The sequence below is a fragment of the Oculina patagonica genome, chromosome 14 (assembly GCF_052425735.1).
Source record: "Oculina patagonica isolate OP01 chromosome 14, crgOcupat, whole genome shotgun sequence".
Lineage (NCBI taxonomy): Eukaryota > Metazoa > Cnidaria > Anthozoa > Scleractinia > Oculinidae > Oculina > Oculina patagonica.
The window spans coordinates 13,463,476-13,482,362 of NC_135771.1; the positions used below are offsets into that span (position 1 = coordinate 13,463,476).

General features: G+C 40.9%; 1 protein-coding gene across 2 annotated transcripts; it reads right to left on the minus strand.

Moving 5' to 3' along the window:
• Positions 1-857: 857 nt before the first annotated feature.
• LOC144637988 (uncharacterized) lies at positions 858-18,872 on the minus strand. Of its 2 annotated transcripts, XR_013567841.1 has the most exons (9): positions 18,515-18,872; positions 17,925-18,026; positions 16,391-16,495; positions 13,642-13,692; positions 5,209-5,271; positions 4,930-5,007; positions 4,771-4,836; positions 1,125-2,431; positions 858-1,030 (listed from the first exon to the last, which is right to left on the minus strand). XR_013567841.1 is itself a non-coding variant. In XM_078497082.1 (8 exons), the coding sequence occupies exons 1-8, from the start codon at positions 18,710-18,712 to the stop codon at positions 1,271-1,273; spliced, it is 1,824 nt and encodes a 607-aa protein (XP_078353208.1). In that variant the 5' UTR covers positions 18,713-18,872; the 3' UTR covers positions 858-1,270. The 2 variants fall into 2 exon arrangements, 1 of the variants encoding a protein (XP_078353208.1); XM_078497082.1 differs by having other exon boundaries at positions 858-2,431.
• Positions 18,873-18,887: the final 15 nt, after the last annotated feature.

The following is an 18,887-nucleotide window of genomic DNA, read 5'->3' on the forward strand; positions in this document are numbered from 1 at the left end:
ATTCTCACTTGATATCGTCGCGTTTTTGCGTTTTATCGGCCATTTTGAATGTTTAAATTGAGCTCTGTTCAGTCCTGTCATCCGGCAGAGGGGTGCTTATATCCGGGGGGGGGGGGCTTATAATCGGATGTATTTTTTTGTTTCCAAGGAAGATGGGCTTATAACCGGGGGGGGGGCTTATAACCCGAATTTTACGGTATATAGCTAGCCGTGGTTTCACCAAAAATGATGCGCATAGGAAACATTTTCCGAAAGGCAGGCGAAAAGACTGTTAACGTTTTCGTTTCCCTTTGTGTCTCATGTCTCTGTCAGCTCTTTCTCTTCCGTTTGTGTATTTACGTTTTCATGTCGTTTCGTTCGTGTCGCCTAGAGCGTTTGTATTTTTGTTTGCCGATGTCAAACACTGGATCGCTGTAATCGATATATTGTCTCTTTAAAGGGATATTAGTATTGATATTCCTGGCTTGTCACGTTCTCTTTTTTGTCACGTAATTTTTGCTATGTGCTAGTCACGTTGTTATGTTGTACAGGATCTGCTCAGTGTTGACAGCTTTTGTTACAAACACTCGACATCAAACCGCAGGTGTCCCGGGAAGTGTTGACGCGTCTGTATTTCCGATCCTTTGAGTGACGAAAAGCAAACGCTTGCTCAAAAAGTACACAGGTGTCTGCTACGCTAGTAAAGCCTGCACTGTCTGCAACGCAGGCTACTGCTACGCAGCCTAAAATAATAGCTGTATACTAACCAGGTCAATCGTCTTCAGGTGTTAGAGCTACGTCAGTGAGGAATTATTCGGGTCAATCTTATTCAACTCCTGAGTTGGGAGATTAAGCACGTTAAAAAAATTAACTCAGGATAAAATCCCATTTGATTTATTTGTAAACCATAAACTAACCAAACATATCACTTTACAAGGCGGTTACAAGTTTATCATTAATTGAACAAGTATAAAAAAACAACAACAATTCACGAGCAAGAGGGACAACACTATGACCTATGTTATCATGCACGAAATATCAGAGAAAAAAACTAAAACTACATAACGAAAATATTTCGTAATAACACAAGCAGTGCTTTTCTCGTATGACCATGTTATCATGCACGAAATATCAGAGAAAAAAACTAAAACTACATAACGAAAATATTTCGTAATAACACAAGCAGTGCTTTTCTCGTATGACCATCGTAATGTTGGACAATACATGCCTCAGTGTTAAATTCCTCCTGACAAATCCAACAGGCGAGGCTTTCAACTTGGCTTGAATTTCTTCAGTAAACAAAGACAACACTGATACGAGACGTGTTGCCAGATGATGTTGGTTCCTTAAGGTGTCTTTCTCGTTTACCATTTTTCTTTCGTTTAAAAGACTTTTCTCGCGCGTGTCGCTTTTCATGGGCCTTGCAGTGATGTGATTGGACAAAACGTCTATTACAAAGCTTGCATGCATACGGCCTCTCTCCTGTATGTATTCGCTCATGCTTCTTGCGCTCTCCAGAAGCGGTAAAGCACTTGCCACAATGCTTGCATGCATAAGGCTTCTCTCCGGTATGTCTTCGTTCGTGATTCTTGCAACCTGATGAGGTGATAAAGCGCTTTTTGCAATGACTACACGTATACGGCTTCTCTCCTGTATGTGTTCGTTCATGTATCTTGCAAGCTGATGCATCCGCAAAGGGCTTTTTACAATGGTTGCAAGTATACGGCTTCTCTCCAGTATGTGTTCGTTCATGTGCCTTGCATGAGTGTTGCAGGCTAAAGCACTTATTGCAATGCCTGCATTTATACGGCTTTTCTCCTGTATGTGTTCGTTCGTGTGATTTGCAATTTCCTAATTCACTAAAGGACTTATTACAATACTTGCATTGATACGGCTTTGTGTGTGTTCGTTCATGTTTCATGCACTTTGATGAATGAGTAAAGCACTTATTACAATGCTTGCATTGATAAGACTTCACTACTGTATGTGTTCGTTCGTGTTTCATGCAGTTTGATGAACGAATAAAGCACTTATTACAATGCTTGCATTGATAAGGCTTCACTTCTGCATGTTTTCGTTCATGCTTCTTGCAACAAGCTAATCGAGTAAAGCGCTTACTGCAGTGCTTGCATCCGTACTGTTTTATTCCACTGTGACTTTGTTCGTGTCGCTTACAGGTCCCTGAATCGAAAAAGCACTTTTGACAATGCTTGCATGCATACGGCTTTTCTCCTGTGTGTCGTCGCTCATGCGTTTTGCAATATGATGATAGGCTAAAGCGCTTATCGCAGTACTTGCAAGCGTACTGCTTTATTCCAGTATGTGTTTGTTCATGCCGCTTGAGAAGGAATAAGTATCTGAAGACCCGGTCACAATGCTTGCAGTCATGCACTTTATCTTTTTTCACCTTACGTCGAGTAGCACGGTGAACTTTGTTGCTTATGCATTTGTCCTAAAGAAACGACAACAGGAACATTCATTAGACACATGTAAGTCCTTAGTTGGTGTTTCTAATTTCATGACAAATGCTTGGCTGATGTCCGTAACTTTGGGAGTTTGGGGTACTGTACTTTCTAGTCTAAATACACTGGAAACTTGTGAAATTTGTTTGTATGGAGAATACAGGCAAGTGAGGGTGGTAAAAGATGAACAGCCCTTTGCTTGACTTAGGTTAGTGTTATTTAATTAAGTCACAAAAATGTCTAGTGCACTGTTCTTGCAATATTAAGAATCAAGTATACTGAGATACATTGTACTACAACAAAAATAGTTTTGTATGCACCATTCCAAAAGGAAAGCAATAACTATAATAAGAATGCGAAGTATTTAATAATACAGTTAGTTTTTATTTTCCATGTCCTTGTAAACCTTTTTCCCTGCAAAGTTTTACGAGGTACTAACTATTCAAGAAAAAAGGAGCTGGCTACCTTTTGTAAGATAACTGGCTACCTCTTGTAAGATAACTATTATTTTTAAAAGAGTCAGTTTGCCTTTGAGTGACACATTCCTACTTTTTAAACGTCTTCTGTTTACTCAGTGTAATAGTAAGTTTTAGGGGGATGTGGAAAGAAGCATTCCATATAGAAATCATATAAAGAAGACACTGCACCCTATGCTGAACAACTCATTAATTTTCAAGACTTAAGTTTTCTATTTTTAAAACTTTTATAGCAAGGAAGACGGCCCAACCATTGAAGACCAATGCAAAGCTAACAAACAAAAAACAAATTTCAATTGGACTTTTCAAATGTTAAGTAATTACTAATCCTCAACCTGAGGATATACTTTAAATAACATTTCAAATTTGAGTGAAAGCTAATTGTACTTAATTACTTATGACCTGCCTTAGTTTACTGTCATCTTCTTTTTTAGTCATGTACAACCTAAGCAATTTAATTTTTTTTGGAACTACTCAGCTCGTTTAGTTTATTTCTATTCTGAGTAATCTTTATTGCGCATTTTAGTAAATTTATTTTATGCTGTAATTATTTCTATTTAGTTTGGCAATAGTTTTAATGGTTTCTTCTTGGTAAATAATGTACCTTTCTCTTTTATAAACACTTACATGTATCTCTAACCTAAGTGTCACACAAGTCGCTCTTTCATACAAAACGAATTAAATTTTCACATATTCAAGTTATATTTCGTCCCTTTTATGTTTTGGCATTCTTTTAATGTCTGCACATGAATTTAAATACAAATGCGTGAAATGAAATTGGTGAGTTTTTATGATTATATTTGTGTAGGGTTACTAATTGAGGCCTTTTATGTCATTTAATCAGAATTTCCTTTGGTTACCAATCTAGCCTATTTTAGTCGCAAATTTGGTGTTAGATAATTTGTACTGACTAGATGTTGATATGAAAACCAACACAGTTTCTTATTTTAGTCTCTGAGTGGGGTTTGTAATTTAAGTAACCAAAAAGGAGAGGGCTTATAAGCTGTAGTGTAATTTTTTGGCCATACAGTAACACTTTCTCCATTTTCATAAACTTCTTTATCATCATGATTAGCCCGTCTTATTTTAGACTACTATATGTCTATATGTTAATTATTAGTCAATATGCGGTGAAAAAAGGTTGTGGCTACCATTACAAAAATTTGGGATGCGAGAACTCTAATATAGCCATAAAACTAGGCTGGGGAATGAGGTGGGGATAAATACAGAAGATGGGTAAATAGAGAAAACATGAATGTCTTTTCAGACGATACCACGCAGGTACACCTGCATGGTCAAAGAGGGTATCCAAATAAGATTCATCTCATCAACATTAAGTAGCAAGTCAAACATGAAAACTTCTATTGTGTAGTTCCAGAAAATGTCCATACTCCCTCTCACAGAAGGGATTGGAAATTCCTGGGGGTGGCATGGGAGGGGTGTCAAAGGTTTAGGAAATCTATGAAGCTTAATTGGAATTTCCAGAGGGGGTGGGGGGTCTCAGGAAAAAATCCCTTCGTTGGGGGAGGTATGGATAATCTATGGAACTACACATTTCAATTTTTTAACAACTTTTAAATATTTCACCATACTGTACGCTATAGCAAGGCCAGGCCTCTCTAAGTGGATCTAGAATGAATACCAACAATTTCATTGCACCTTTAAATAGCACTAAATTACTGTCAAACTGCAGACATCAAACACTGACAGGTTGTGCCTCACAACCTTGTCTGAAAATACTTTTGAGAAATTCAAAAAAATGTAGGTATCTATCTGGCGCATACTGTTTGTTAGAACCGGGTACCATTTATCACAAATAGACAGTTTAACATAAATTTATAATCGATACTGACCATACTTGAAGAGTCTGATTCGGATTCAGATTCGGATGGCTCATACTCTTCCTCGCTGCTGCGACCCTACAAAAAATATGTAAATTAACATTTTCATCAAACTGAAGAACAAAGAATCACTGTTAATGCAGTAACATGTTTTATTTGAAGCTAACTTACACTCTCTTCATCCTCAATATATTGTTCTGCAAGTTCACTAGCATGTGAGCGCAGACTCATCCGTCTGCGTTCACCAGCCTAAAGGGAAAACATAACTTTTAATTAGTGACAGGCCAATTACAAGGTGCCTTGTTAAACAGACAAAGCAAACCATGTATCCCAAATTTACTTTTTTACCAGACAACAACTTTATGTACAACATAAGTTGTGTAAAGTAGTGTAAATAATGTTGTAATGTAGTGTTATGTGTTTGAAATGAAGTTCATTAAAAAAACTTACAGAAACTTCACTCTTTTCATCCTTAGCACGTGAGCGCAGATCCATGCGTCTGTCTTCACCAGCCTAAAGTGATAAAAGAAACTCTTAATTAGTGACAGGTCAATAGCGAAGCGCACTAATGACGTCACAGAATTTGACCCCCAGTGTGAGTCAGACAAAATTCAGACAAACAAACCGCTCTCTGTAAGAGCAATGTATGGCTGGCGGGCACTTCGGAGGCATATTTAGCGATTCTTTCACAAAACTATGGCCAGATTGGCTCGGAATTCAAGAGAAAGCCTTACCTGTGCAACATAGAAAGCTCAAACCTCGGTTTGAAACAAAAGGTTTGTCAAACAGAGCGATTATTCAATAAATGTAATGTTTTACTCTCAGTTATTGAATGGATTATAAAGGCCCGATTTGCTGAAAGAAAACATTCATTTGTATGAGAAATGCTATAGACTGATCGAGTTCGGAAGCTATAGCTGCAGTTTGTAATAGTAATGGGGATAAATAACAGCTTTATTAAAATCAAAGCCGCCTTCAATTCCATTAGAAAGGAGTTTGAATAGCATAATCTTTTCACCCTCTATATATCTTGTGTCGAAACAGATCGGATGGCCGGCAATCAGTGCCGTCAAATTCGGGAAGAACTCTGAATTTCTCACAATCAACGTTCTTTCCGGGGCCTAAATGAAGCAAACGTACAAGTGGAATCCTTCGCAATTCTATACTTCAAAAGTAATTCGCTATCCGCCGCTTAAATTTAGTGGCATCCTGAATAAGTTTGTAGTGGGAATCAAGGTGACATTGCCGGATCTTCGACTAAAAAATTCAATTTTGGGCCATTTTTGGATACCTTGAATCTGTTTTTCACAAACTAAGGGTGCGTTTCTTTGGGAAAAATCCAAATCCGGATTCTTGATCCAAAAACGGATTTTGCGTTTCTTTACCTATATCCGAAAATGGATTAATCTTGGATCAATGATCTGAAGAATCCACACTTCGTGTGGATACATCAGATCATATCTGAATCCAGATTTTTAGGATTCATGATCCGTGCGTTTCTTTGGGAAAGGATTCGAAAAAAGTACCTTGGCCCAGCGGTCTTTGCTGTGAAAATACAGGTTCGCTCTTTGTAAACACTGCCATACGGAAAGTTTTAGGCGGTTATTTCGATCAAAATACAAAAATATTTCACGATAAAAGGAAACGGTAGCTTCAGATAGGTATGTAGTATCATTTTAAACGGGATACAGGTTTTCTAGAACAGCTTCTGTGTGCCTACGGAAATTGTCACGAGTGAAATTTGCACTGATCATTTCGCAATCATTCTTCGCTCTCAGATGCTTTCTCGCCACATTGTGCTTAACGCTAAAGAAGATCTACTTCGACGTGTGGTTTTTGTAAAAGATTTTGTATGCTTAAATTATTTTAGCTAGGATACATTCGACGAAAAATAAATTTGTGCTGATATTTTATGTTCTGTGTTAAATGTGTTTACGGGGTTGTCATGGCAAAAATTCCTTTTTCGGATTCTTCATTTCTTTTGGAGCAAAGTATCCGTGTGATCTGAGATCAATGATCCAATTTTGGATTTTCCCAAAGAAACGCACCCGAAAGCACAAATGTTGGAATCTATCATTTTTCGAGCTTTTCGGGAATCTCAGCCTCAAATTGCACCTTTCTCACCTTTTTTTCTTGTCAAGAATGCGTCCCCTCCATACAAAGCCTTTGCCCAAACTCAAATTGTTGTCTGACTCGTGGGGGGTCTCATGCGGCGAAATCTATTTTTAGTAATAGTGCGCTTTGTAGCCGTTTTCTGTTGACGTAATTTTAGTGCTGCCCATATTTGGAACGCCCGGGTATCACGTGTCAGATCGAATAAAGTAAAAGCACGTTGTGGTTGTTTATGGAAGTTCTAGTCACATTTTGACTATATTTTACCCGCTACATATCTGGTGGAGAATCCAAAAACCGAAATGCCTACAATAGAAGAGCTTCAAGGCATCGTATCAGGTCTTACGGCGGTCGTAAAGCAACAGGCCGAGGCACAAAAAGCCACCAATGCTCAGATCGCTCAGCTCACCGAAGCATTAATCGCACATGGCGGCGGACCCCCTGCGGCTGGTCCAGCGACTTCAACTTCGAACACTTCTCTCCGAATGCCTGCCCTACAGCTACCTCAATTTCGGTACGACCACAGCAGTCACGATGACATAAACGAATTTGTGGAAACATTTGACGTTCAAACGGCCCATTTACCAGTGGAAACAAAACTCGCTCTTCTTCAACAGTCGTGCATTGGCGAATGGCCAAATTCAGTCTTATCCATGGAGAAGTCAAAATTCCATGAAGAAACCACAGCTCAGCAGAAGCTCGATAGCTTGAAACAAGCCTTAAAAACATCCTTTGCGGAACCGCCAGAAGTTCAACGCCGTCGGTTGGCGTCAGAATTTTCCACAATGAAGCAGCGAGCCACAGAATCGATCGATTGCTTCGCTTATCGATTCAAGAACAATTTACACCGATTATCCAAGCTCGGAGAAGCCGTTGAAACAAATTCGCCACAGTTCATCATGTCACAGTTTATTTCGAAGACGAAAACCGACATTCAGAAACATTTAGTGCTTAAAGCTGAGGAATACAAAGATCTGTCAGAAATCATCGAAGCTGCAAAGCGAATCGAGCGTTCCTTTAGCCCTGGAGGAAGTCACAGTGGTACCAACAAACCACCGCAAGACCCACTCAGCGCCCTCAATACCACTCCAACTCCTCCTGTCCCCAATGAACGCCGAAGAAAACCTTTTTGCTACAACTGCCGTTCTCCAGGTCATTTCAAAAGCAGCTGCCCTGACAAAACAGTGAAAACACCCCCTCCTGGCAATTCTCAGCGTGGTAATGAAGTGTGTCGCTTGTGGAACAAACATCAGCAGTCACCGTGCACCTTACAGAATCAGTCATGCAAATATGGTCGTGCACATAAATGCACCGTTTGCTCCAAACTAGGCTGCAAGGCACTCGTTCACAATAATGTACCACCACCTGTTGCTAATGCATGTGATCTTCAAGCACCACAGGGACCCCACCCTGAACCCAGCATCTCAACCACACCGCCTACTCCTGCTGCTCATTCCCGGCCAACCCCACCTCTGTTCATGATGCCTACTCTTCCAACTTCTTCCAGCGAATTGTCCGTCAACCTGAATCGCACTATTTTGTCTTGTCAAGTCACTTCAGCTGGCACACAACTACAACTCCCACTCGACTCTTGTTGCTCAGTCACACTGTGTAGCCTCGATCATGCACAACACATTCATTCAGCAAGACCTGAGTTGAACTACAAGAAACTTGAGAAGCCCATTCCAGTACAAATGGCTGACACAAGTGCATCTCTAACAGCCGTAGCAGTCCAAGAGGTCCCTATTACGTGGCTTCCCAACAAGGAAACAATCCATGTTCCAAATATGTCTTGGCCACTTCTATTCGGTGAAAATCACCTCGCTGCGACTCAAGCCCTGTCAGATCACAGTAACAAAACAGTCACTTTCCGTCATCCAGCTATGAATTTTACTGTCTCATGTGATAATGCAACCACATCAACTAATCCTCAGGCTGCAGTTACCTGCCTTCTCACTGGGAAACCAAGTGCCCATCCTGCACCAACCAGAACCACTGTGTATCGTGGGTTAAACCTAGTAACAGTGTATCTTACCTTAAGTGTTGCATCCATGGGATTGTTAGGAAATGACTTGTGGCTATCAGGTCACGAACTTGAACCTGGTGTGAAAGTTCTCGATGGTCTCTTTAGCGCATCCGAAGCACAGTCCATCCTCGATTTCCCTTCTGCCACTGACACCCTGGATCGTGATCTTCCTGACTTCCAGGCCTCTCGGGCCATGAACGTTCTTGTGCATTGTACCAAGAAGAAAGCATCTATTGGTCAATCAAGCTTTGGTTACCTGTCACCATGTTCTGCTCAAAGCAAAACCGACTTTGACAATGCCCTGACACACACAGCTGATGCCCTTTGTTCATCACTGGACACCTTTGACTCACTCTTCTGTCACTCTGATGACACCCCACCTCCCCTTGTGGAAACTTCTACGCCTAATAGTCTGAGAGTTCCAATGCAACCGCATTGTCCCAAGCAAGCCAGTCAAGAAATGTTTAAAGCTGGTCTTACCCAAAGTTCTCGTTTACTTCACCCTTTCAGTCAGCCAGACGAGTCTGATGATCGAGACCTACCTCCTCAGTCTACCTTCACACTTGATCCATTTTCGGAGGAATATCATGATAAACTGCGCCACGAACTGCGCCTAGACTCTGACGAGTACAGTCATGTTGACCCCGCAGTCCTTGATCAGTTCGACACCTTGCTGCGAACATACCCACATGCATTTCTCTTACCTGGCGCACCACTAAGGCGTATCCATGGAACTGAACACCACATTAACACTGGCAATGCCCCCCCTTGCTACAAGCCACCATAAAGGATGTCACCCCCTGAACTCCAGGCAGTGCGTCACCAAATCAATGACATGCTAAGACAAGACATCATTCGCCCTTCAAAGTCCCCTTGGGGTGCTCCAGCGATACTTGTACGTCGAAAGGACTTACATGGTAAACCACAACCCCCCAGATTTGTTGTTGATTATCGTGCGCTTAATTCAGTCACTAAGAGTGATGGTTTCCCCCTTCCTCAAGTCATCGATATCCTGGACTGGCTTGGTGGAGGCAAAGCATTCGCCAAATTAGACCTTGCTAATGGTTATTGGCAAGTACCTGTTCGAGAAGAAGATAGAGAAAAAACAGCTGTAGTCACTCACTGTGGATTATTCGAGTTCATCTCCATGCCCTTTGGTCTCAAGACAGCCGGAGCTACCTTCCAAAGGCTCATGCAAGCCACATTTTCTGATTTCCTAATGGGAAACGTAACAGGCAGTAGTGACAAGCAACATGGATTCTGTATGCCTTATGTTGATGATCTGATCGTCCGAAGCATGTCTCATGTTGACGCTCTCGAACATTACAGACGCATATTCGAGCGCGCTACCAAAGTTGGCATGCAGTTTAAACCATCTAAATGTACTTTCTTCTCAACTCACCTTGAAGTACTCGGTCATGTTGTCACCCTTGATGGTCGTATTCCGGACCCCAAGAAAATCCAAGCGATCACTAATTTCCCCATGGTTAATTCCCAGTCCGCTGTGCAGAAGTTCCTTGGAATGGTCGGCTTCTACAGGCATCACATCCCACGCTTTGCTCAACGGACTTACCATTTGCGTCAACTTCTTCAAAAGAACAAAAAATTTCATCTAACCGCCCAAGTTGAAGCTGAATTCAAAGACCTTATTGCGGCAATCACTGGCCCTGACGTCTTGTTACACTATCCAGATTGGTCCAAGCCATTCCACGTACACACCGATGCAAGCAAACTAGGTGTTGGTGCTGTACTCATGCAGGAAGATGACCAAAACCATTTGCGCCCACTTCAGTATGCAAGCCAAGCCTTCTCACCCACCCAACAAAGATGGGACACTCGTGAACAAGAACTTTACGCTGTCAAATGGGCAGTTGAACAATGGCGACCATACCTTTTGGGACGCAAATTTGTCATTGAAACTGACCATGCTAATTTGAAATGGTTGTGCTCTATTGCCCCACACAAGGCAAAGCTGGCTCGATGGGCATCTCTACTGGCAGAATATGACTTTGAATTGTGCCATCGCCCTGGTCACACCAACGTCGTCCCCGATGCCTTGTCGCGTAACCCAGTTTCACAGCAACCCCAACAAGAAGATGATTGTGTATCTACTGCTTTCATTGACACATTGCCACCCTTGGCTGTCTCCGTTTACTTGGCAAGCGCATTAGGACTAGCACCATATCAACACGTGACTTTGTCTCCGACTATCCTAGCGAATTTGAAGTTAGCCCTCACCCTGGCAACAGCAGACACAAACAACACTTCCCCCACTACAATGGCTGATACCTCCACAACCAGTCAATCTGATGAACCATTTGTTCACCTACGATCCAACAGACAAGAGCTTGGCAATCTGCAACTTCAAGACCCAACTTTAAAGGACATTCATAAGTACCTGTCAGCTGACAGCAACAAGTCAGCTCTCCGCCACCTGTCGGCCCGTGACCAAACTCGCATCCTCAACCTGGCACGCCATTGTGTCATCCTGGACGGCCTAGTTATGTATTCAGATGAATTCCTTGATGACCCAGGCCACTTTCGTATCTTTGTCCCCAATAATAAAGATCTGAAAACCAAACTACTGCGCGCATACCATGACTCTCCTATTGGAATGCACAGAGGTCGAGACGCAACCTACCATGCCCTCGCTCAAGATTTTTATTGGAGAGGGATGGGAAAGGCAACAAAACGCTGGGTTGCAAGGTGTCTAGAATGCCTAAAGCACAAATCTGCTAACCAGCAACATGGTCTTATGCACCCACGTTTCTACGACAAGCCAATGAATGTACTTGGAATTGACTTTGTTGGACCGTTCCCTAAGTCCACCAATGGAAACCGTTACATCCTCACTGCCGTTTGTCCATTCTCTCATTTCCTGGTAGCAATACCAACCCCAGACCGAAGTGCTACTACAGCTGCAAGGGCACTATTTGACAATGTATTTCTTAAGTTAGACTTTCCATCCACCCTTCTCAGTGATCGTGGAGGAGAATTCTTAAATGCTGTCCTGCGGGAAGTTTCAAACCTGCTCTCCATTAAGCAAGTGTTTACATCCAGTTACAGACCCCGAGCTAATGGCTCAACTGAACGTGTTCATCGCTTCTTGAACTCCGCCCTAGCCATATTTGCTTCCAAATGGCAGAAACAGTGGAAAAACTACTTACAACCTGCTGTGTACTCACACAACACCTCCACTATTGATGGCACTGATGGCGTAACTCCATTCTTTCTCATGTTCGGACGCAATGCAACCTCTCCAGAGACAGTCGCTCTTCAGCTCCCCAATCAGCCAATCGACAAGAATGACTATGCAAAGTACCTAGTTCAGAGGATCACAGAGGCTCATAAATTATTCTGTAGCATCAAGAAAGACTTGAGGAGACGACAAAGAGACTACTATGATCTATCTGCTAATCCAAGAGAATTTACCGTTGGACAAGAAGTCCTAGTCAGGAAACCACCACCTTCAAATGTTGAGAAAGGATCAGCCACAAAGCTCATCAGGAGATATGCTGGGCCGTACATTATCACCAAACGCCTCAAGAATAGTGACTTGTATCGTCTGAGGCACAGCGTAACAAATGAAGAACTGCCCCCTACTAATGTTGAGAAACTGATACCAATCCCTGAAGCAGAACCAAATGACCTGAGGGAATCATCTACCGAGAGTGTTCCTCGTCCGGCTCAAAATCAAGATAAAGAGAGACAATACAAACCTGGCCAGTTTCTCATGTACCTGTCCAAGAGCAATGAACAAGCAGACGAAGGAATCTCACTCGAACTAGCTCGGTATCTAGAACCCATAGGCAAGGCTCCAGTTAGCGAAGCCTGCAAGCACTTGTACTCTGTTTTCCCAGCATCGAGACAACTTCTAGTTAAACTCGGGAGAATGCGTGGTCTCACAGCACATTGTCCATATCTCTCCCTTGAAGGTGACCCATCTGGAGGAGCCTACAATCTGGTCCTTGACAAGGCCGCCTATGAACGATTTAATGCTCGACAAGGACTCCTTGTTGGAGAGATAGCGGAAACTGATGAAGTGCGAGACTCGGTTGTCGTGCACACCTATGCTCCAACGGGGCGCCGCACAAGACTAGCTAAATCTCGCGTGTGGAAACCAGTATACAACCATGACTTGTCTAAGAAATCTGTTCCTATGGACAAAAATAAGCGTTTAATTGACTATAGCCCGGACTTTGAACGCATCGAGTTCAAGCAAATCGTTACAGTGCGAGATTCACTCGAGGAACTGTTATCTGTCAGAGACATGGATGAAGCAGTCGTTCATTTATTTGTTGACTTGAAGTTATAATTCGCTTAGATCTCGCCTGCGATCATAACATTGGACTTGTTGTACTCTAGTTGTAAGGTTCTTAGCCTTTGAGTTAATTTTGTCATGTACACCTCGTTCCTGTTAGTAAGGAGGGAATGTAGCCGTTTTCTGTTGACGTAATTTTAGTGCTGCCCATATTTGGAACGCCCGGGTATCACGTGTCAGATCGAATAAAGTAAAAGCACGTTGTGGTTGTTTATGGAAGTTCTAGTCACATTTTGACTATATTTTACCCGCTACAGCTTCGCTATTGGGGGGGGGGGGGGTAGAATATAAGCTCAGTCTGAAAAAGAAATGTTCTGGGCGTGTTTTTCACTAATAAAAGAGTTGGCATAAAGCATAAAATATTTACATTCATTCTGGACATCCTTGCTAATTAAGACACTTTTTTCATTTTGAAAATACTTACATTCAATTCCTCCATGTCTTTATTAAGGTATTCAACGGACATTTTGCCACCCTTGCAAAAAAATAATGAGCATAATAAACCGTAAAAAAAAAAAACAGAGCAAATATTTCAACATGAGTATAATTTTTAGAGGTGAATTTAAGAATGGGACATTCTGATTGGTCAAGAAGCTTGGTTTATGACGCTATATTCACCATGCTAGGTGATGAATATAGCATCTCAAAGTTTGGCTACTAAGACATGCTTCCTTTGCCATCCAGGCAAGTGAACCTACATGGCGGCATTTGCTGAATGAAATTTTCCCTGGATATTTAAAACATTGGGAATTCTGCAAATTTACAACAAAGGCTTTTGTACTGAAAATATTTTCAAGAGATGGTTTTCAGGGCATTAGTAAGAATTGATTGTCACTGATCGTAAATATGGTGGTTTTGAAGATCGCAGGCGGCCATGAGAAACTCAGCCAAATCGACTTACAAAACATTATAATTTTTTGTTTTCACCACCAGAGCTCTAGAGTCATTTCAAGAGGTTTCACACAATTCCTCAGAAGTCACCAAGGATTAAACAAAGGTACCAGATAACTTCCTTTTTCGTAGTATTTTTTTTGTTCCCTTTTACATGTATTGCTTAAACTTAAGTGTAAATTACAAGTTCAATTAAAGAATTAAAGGGACTGTGTCAAAGCTGAGTTAAGTTTATTTTATTTAGTTTGGCCAAATACTTGCTATGCATCTTAATGTTTGCAAAGAAATTAAATAGACTCGATTCTAAATGACAAAACCAAAGCTTCATTGCAGCCAAATGTGTCTCCCGGGGATTATAAGTAGTAGATAAAATATGAGCGGGAGATCTGTATGGGCAGTTACAATGGCGAGCCGATAGGCAAGCCATTTTAAACGCCCATACAGATCGGACGCGAATATTTTATTCTACTTGTGAAATGAAAACAATAAATTAAATGCAAAGTATTGTAATGCAAATCAGTAGAGATCTGTATCAAAAGTTAATGAATACTTATTGGGCCATTTCAGAAAATATCCGCACCATACCACGGATGGCTTTTTGGAAATCCGAGGGGGGTTCGTTGAACTGGAATTCCGAAGGCATAGGGGGATATTTAGGATTGGAAATTCCAAAGGCATTGGGGAGTTCCAGGTCTTGGATTTCCAGAGGAGAAAACAAAAGTGTGTTCTTTGAAAATGCTTATTTTGTGGACTACCAAGTCGCAAATAAAGCACGAACTGGCGACCGCGTAGCAGAAGCAGGATACAAGACAAGTATCAATCGATCAGGCATGTGTTTGCATTCATTTACAAAAGAAAATTGCTAAAATGTGGGTTCTACATCAATCTTCAGATGCCTTAACAATGATGAACTTCTTCATTCGCTCTTTGTTTCCTTGTCAAAGCGGATCCACAAATATTAAGACCATTCAGTGGAGTGGGAAACTCTTTTGCTACGCTTCGAGACGCCATTTTGAAGCACGTGGGTTGGGAGCAACTGCTGACGGTGAAGGCTCAAATCCAAGATGGCACTTGTGTTTTTTTGTGTTTTTTTTTTTTTTTTTTTGCGTTTTCTATTTTTATTTTGCACTTCTTGGTATTCACCTCTGAAAATTATACTATATTGGCCTCAGGCTCAGTGATTATTATTGAATAATCACTTCGCCTTCAGCTTAGTAATAATTGTTAAATATAAATCCTAGACTGCAAGACAGTTGATGCCTGCAGTAACAAGAAATGCTAGATAATAAAATTTAAGAAAATAATATCATATCAAAAGGCATATTTGAGTTAGACCTTTTACCTGCTTTCTTTTGTCGGAGACTGCTCTAGAGTCACGCACTGTAAGGTCACGCAACCTTCCGTTAAATAGTCCTTTGTTTATTTAATACAGTGATTACAAAAACTGAGATTTAATGCTTAATTTCAAATACCATCGCTTAAATTACTCCATGATATCAATCTATATTACATTTGCGATCGGTTAACTTCTACATGTAACTTTCTTTTTCATCGGGCCTGAGCGATCGCAATCAGCGACAGCGAGTTATGATATCAGGATAAATCGCTCACTCAAAAACAAAATCATTACGCGAGTGGACACATATTTGCCGATCAAGCGTATGTTTTCGTATTTTAAACCTACAATTTCTTCGAATGGTTAACTCTGAAGGTATTTTTATGACAGGTGATCTTCATCTTCCCGAGCGATCGCAAATTCGTAAACCAAATCGCATCAACTTCCATCCTCGCAGATTTTACAGTATATTACCACTTAGCTTGATTAATAGATCGCTCAAGAAAACCAAAATATGATATGTAAGCCTTTAGTTTACCCTATGAATATTGATCTGTTCAATTTACAGAAGAAACCTACCTTCAGTAAACGCTGCTTGATTAATTTTTAATTTATTTTTTAATTTAATTTTATACCAGATTATAAATTTTTATAATGGAACTTCATGAACTGACTCTATAAACAGTTGTTAACATGAATAAATGTGACTTTTGCACAGAATTTTCTGTTAGTTTGGGGACCAGGAAATACATAAGCAAACATAAAAATTCATGTTCAAAAGCTTCATGTTGATAAAGTTCAACAGCTATGAAAATTTTACCTTTGATGATACACGGTTACTTTTTCCTCCAAAATAAAATGGAAAAGAATTACTCTTTAATTATGTGATCTTCAACCCAATAAGAAAGGACATGAGCGACCTTAAGTAGTGAAATAAAAAGCTTACCATTTGAATTTGCGTATCTGTGTCACACCCGGGGCCGACTTCAGCAGGTGAAGATGCATGCTCGTTTATATCTAAATTACACTCCTCTTGTCTATCTGATATTCCCTGAAGTGAAGTAAAACGATAAAGAAATTCAGTAACACAGATTTATTACATAGGTACTGAGATTTACTCATGAAAATCGTAGGGAGTAAAAATCATACTGATTCAGAGCTTAGCCAATCAGGAGCACGAACAACAAAATTTCATTGTGAAAAAAAATCGTTCGTCCAATTAGCAATGCGAACGACGAATTTTCACTGGTGATGAATGAACGTATTGAAGGAAACGTCATCCCACAGCCGTTGCTGACAAGAAAACCCGCGCTTTGAAAAATGGCCGAGGGAAGGTTTGCTTCTGTTTCTTCAGTTAAAGAATTCATTTTAGAACAGGAAAACAAAAACACCGCTCAAAAAACTGAACGAGATGTAAAATTGCTTGAAAGATTTTTGATAACGAAGAACGAAGACAGAAAAATAGAAGATATTTCGGCTGTTGAGCTGAATGAATACATCAGCCAATTCTTCATTGCCGTCCGCACCAAAGATGGAAATAAATACGAGCCGACTTCTCTTCGAAGTTTAGTGGCTAGCTTCGAAAGACACCTGAAGAAAAAGAGCTATTCTGTAAGTATAATCGTATAATCAACGACTTGGTGTTTGAGAAAACCAGGAAAGTTCTACAGTCTAAACAAAAGCAGCTAAAAAGCAAGGAAAAAAGGAAATATACCGAAAGCGTCGGTAGCTTTGACAAGCGAAGAGTTGAAAATATTGTGCGAGAAGGGTTTGCTCGGTATGTGTAGTCCCGAGGCACTTCTAAACACGCTCTGGCTAAACAAAACTCTTCACTTCGGACTCCGTGGGTGCCAAGAACATCGTGATATGTGCTGAGGAGTAAGCTACTGAAAACGGCAAGCGGAGTCGAGTACTTGGAGTTCAATGAAAGACAAACAAACACTAGAACGGGATCAGACTGCAGCGATGTCAGAACCGTACCGCCGAAAATGTCTGCGACCGACGGAAAATAAATTAACTGAAATAAATTGTGATTTATCTTCTTGACTTAACTTTGTTATTGGCATGGCTTCCTTTATTAACAGACATTTGACTTAACTAAAAAAATTAATGTTGAATGCTGCAGATCTTTGATTTACTCAGTTGTTGAGCACTTGAATGGCTTTACAGTGTCATTTATTTGTGCAAATAAATTTGTCTCCCACTCAGTAGCACGGAAAAGAAAATCTCAGTACCTATGAAATAAACATATTACAGCATGGAAAATGCTTTGTACGATTTTTTTTCACTCGTTGATACGTATCAGAAAACTCACTCGTTCGCTACGCTCACTCGTTCGTTTTGTGACACTACTCAACTCGTGAATAAAAATCGTACCCGGGCATTTTCCATGAAGTAATCTCTATTTACTCTTTTAATGTGAACTACAACCCAACAACAAGGGACATGAGTGACCTTAATCAAGGAAATAAACAGCTTACCATTGAAATTTGTGGTTCTGTGTCACACCCGATTTCAAATTCAACATGTGAAGATGCAAGCTCACTATCCAAATTACAATCCCCTTGTCCATCTGATTCTTTCTAAAGTGAAGTAAAACGAAAAACAAATTCAGTTTACAGAGATATCTTGTTTCTAACTAGAAGCTGTCCATAGATCGAAAAAAAAAACACAGAATTGTAGAACTGCTTCAAATCTTTGCACCTACTTATGCACCTATCAATGTTAAGCCCGAGGAGGGGGGGGGGGGTCGGGCAAGGGGTGGGGATTTTGACATTTTCCATAAAAAAGTCAAATTCCCCACCCCCAGGACAAAATAATTGCTCAAAATCCCCACCCGAGAGTAATGAAAGGTTGTCAGATGTCCTTCAAACCTTGTTGCAGGGGATCATCATATAGGACCAAAATCCCTACCCCGGGGCCATCACGTACGATCAAAATCCCTACCCTCGGGACCGACCTCATGATCAAATTCCCGTGGTTAGCCCGACCCCCCCCCCCCCCCGACCACCCCTCGGCCTTAACATTGATAGCTGCATTTGTGTGACCTAAATTTTCAGAATTTGCCTACCTCTGCTGTTAATTTTGGGCATTTTTCCTCCACAGTTATGCGACTTCGGCAAGCAATACAAATCCTTCTATTCCGTTTTTTATGTTTGGGGTCAGGAGTGCAGAATTTCAACTCGTAATAGGACGCTACTCGCGTATCGCTTGGCTCGGAGTGATGCCATTCATTGTGCTTGGCACACGCACAAACAGTTTTCGGCATTTTGCCCCGAAAACCAAACCAATGGTACAGCACACTTTTCAGTAATGACTAACAAACATAAAGATCCTTCTTCCGCGTGTTTCAACCACCGATTAAAGAGAAATCGCTCAATGTTTATCTCGAAGTCTGAAGAATCTAAGATGGCTGACAACACCCGGGGAATAAGAGCTCATGT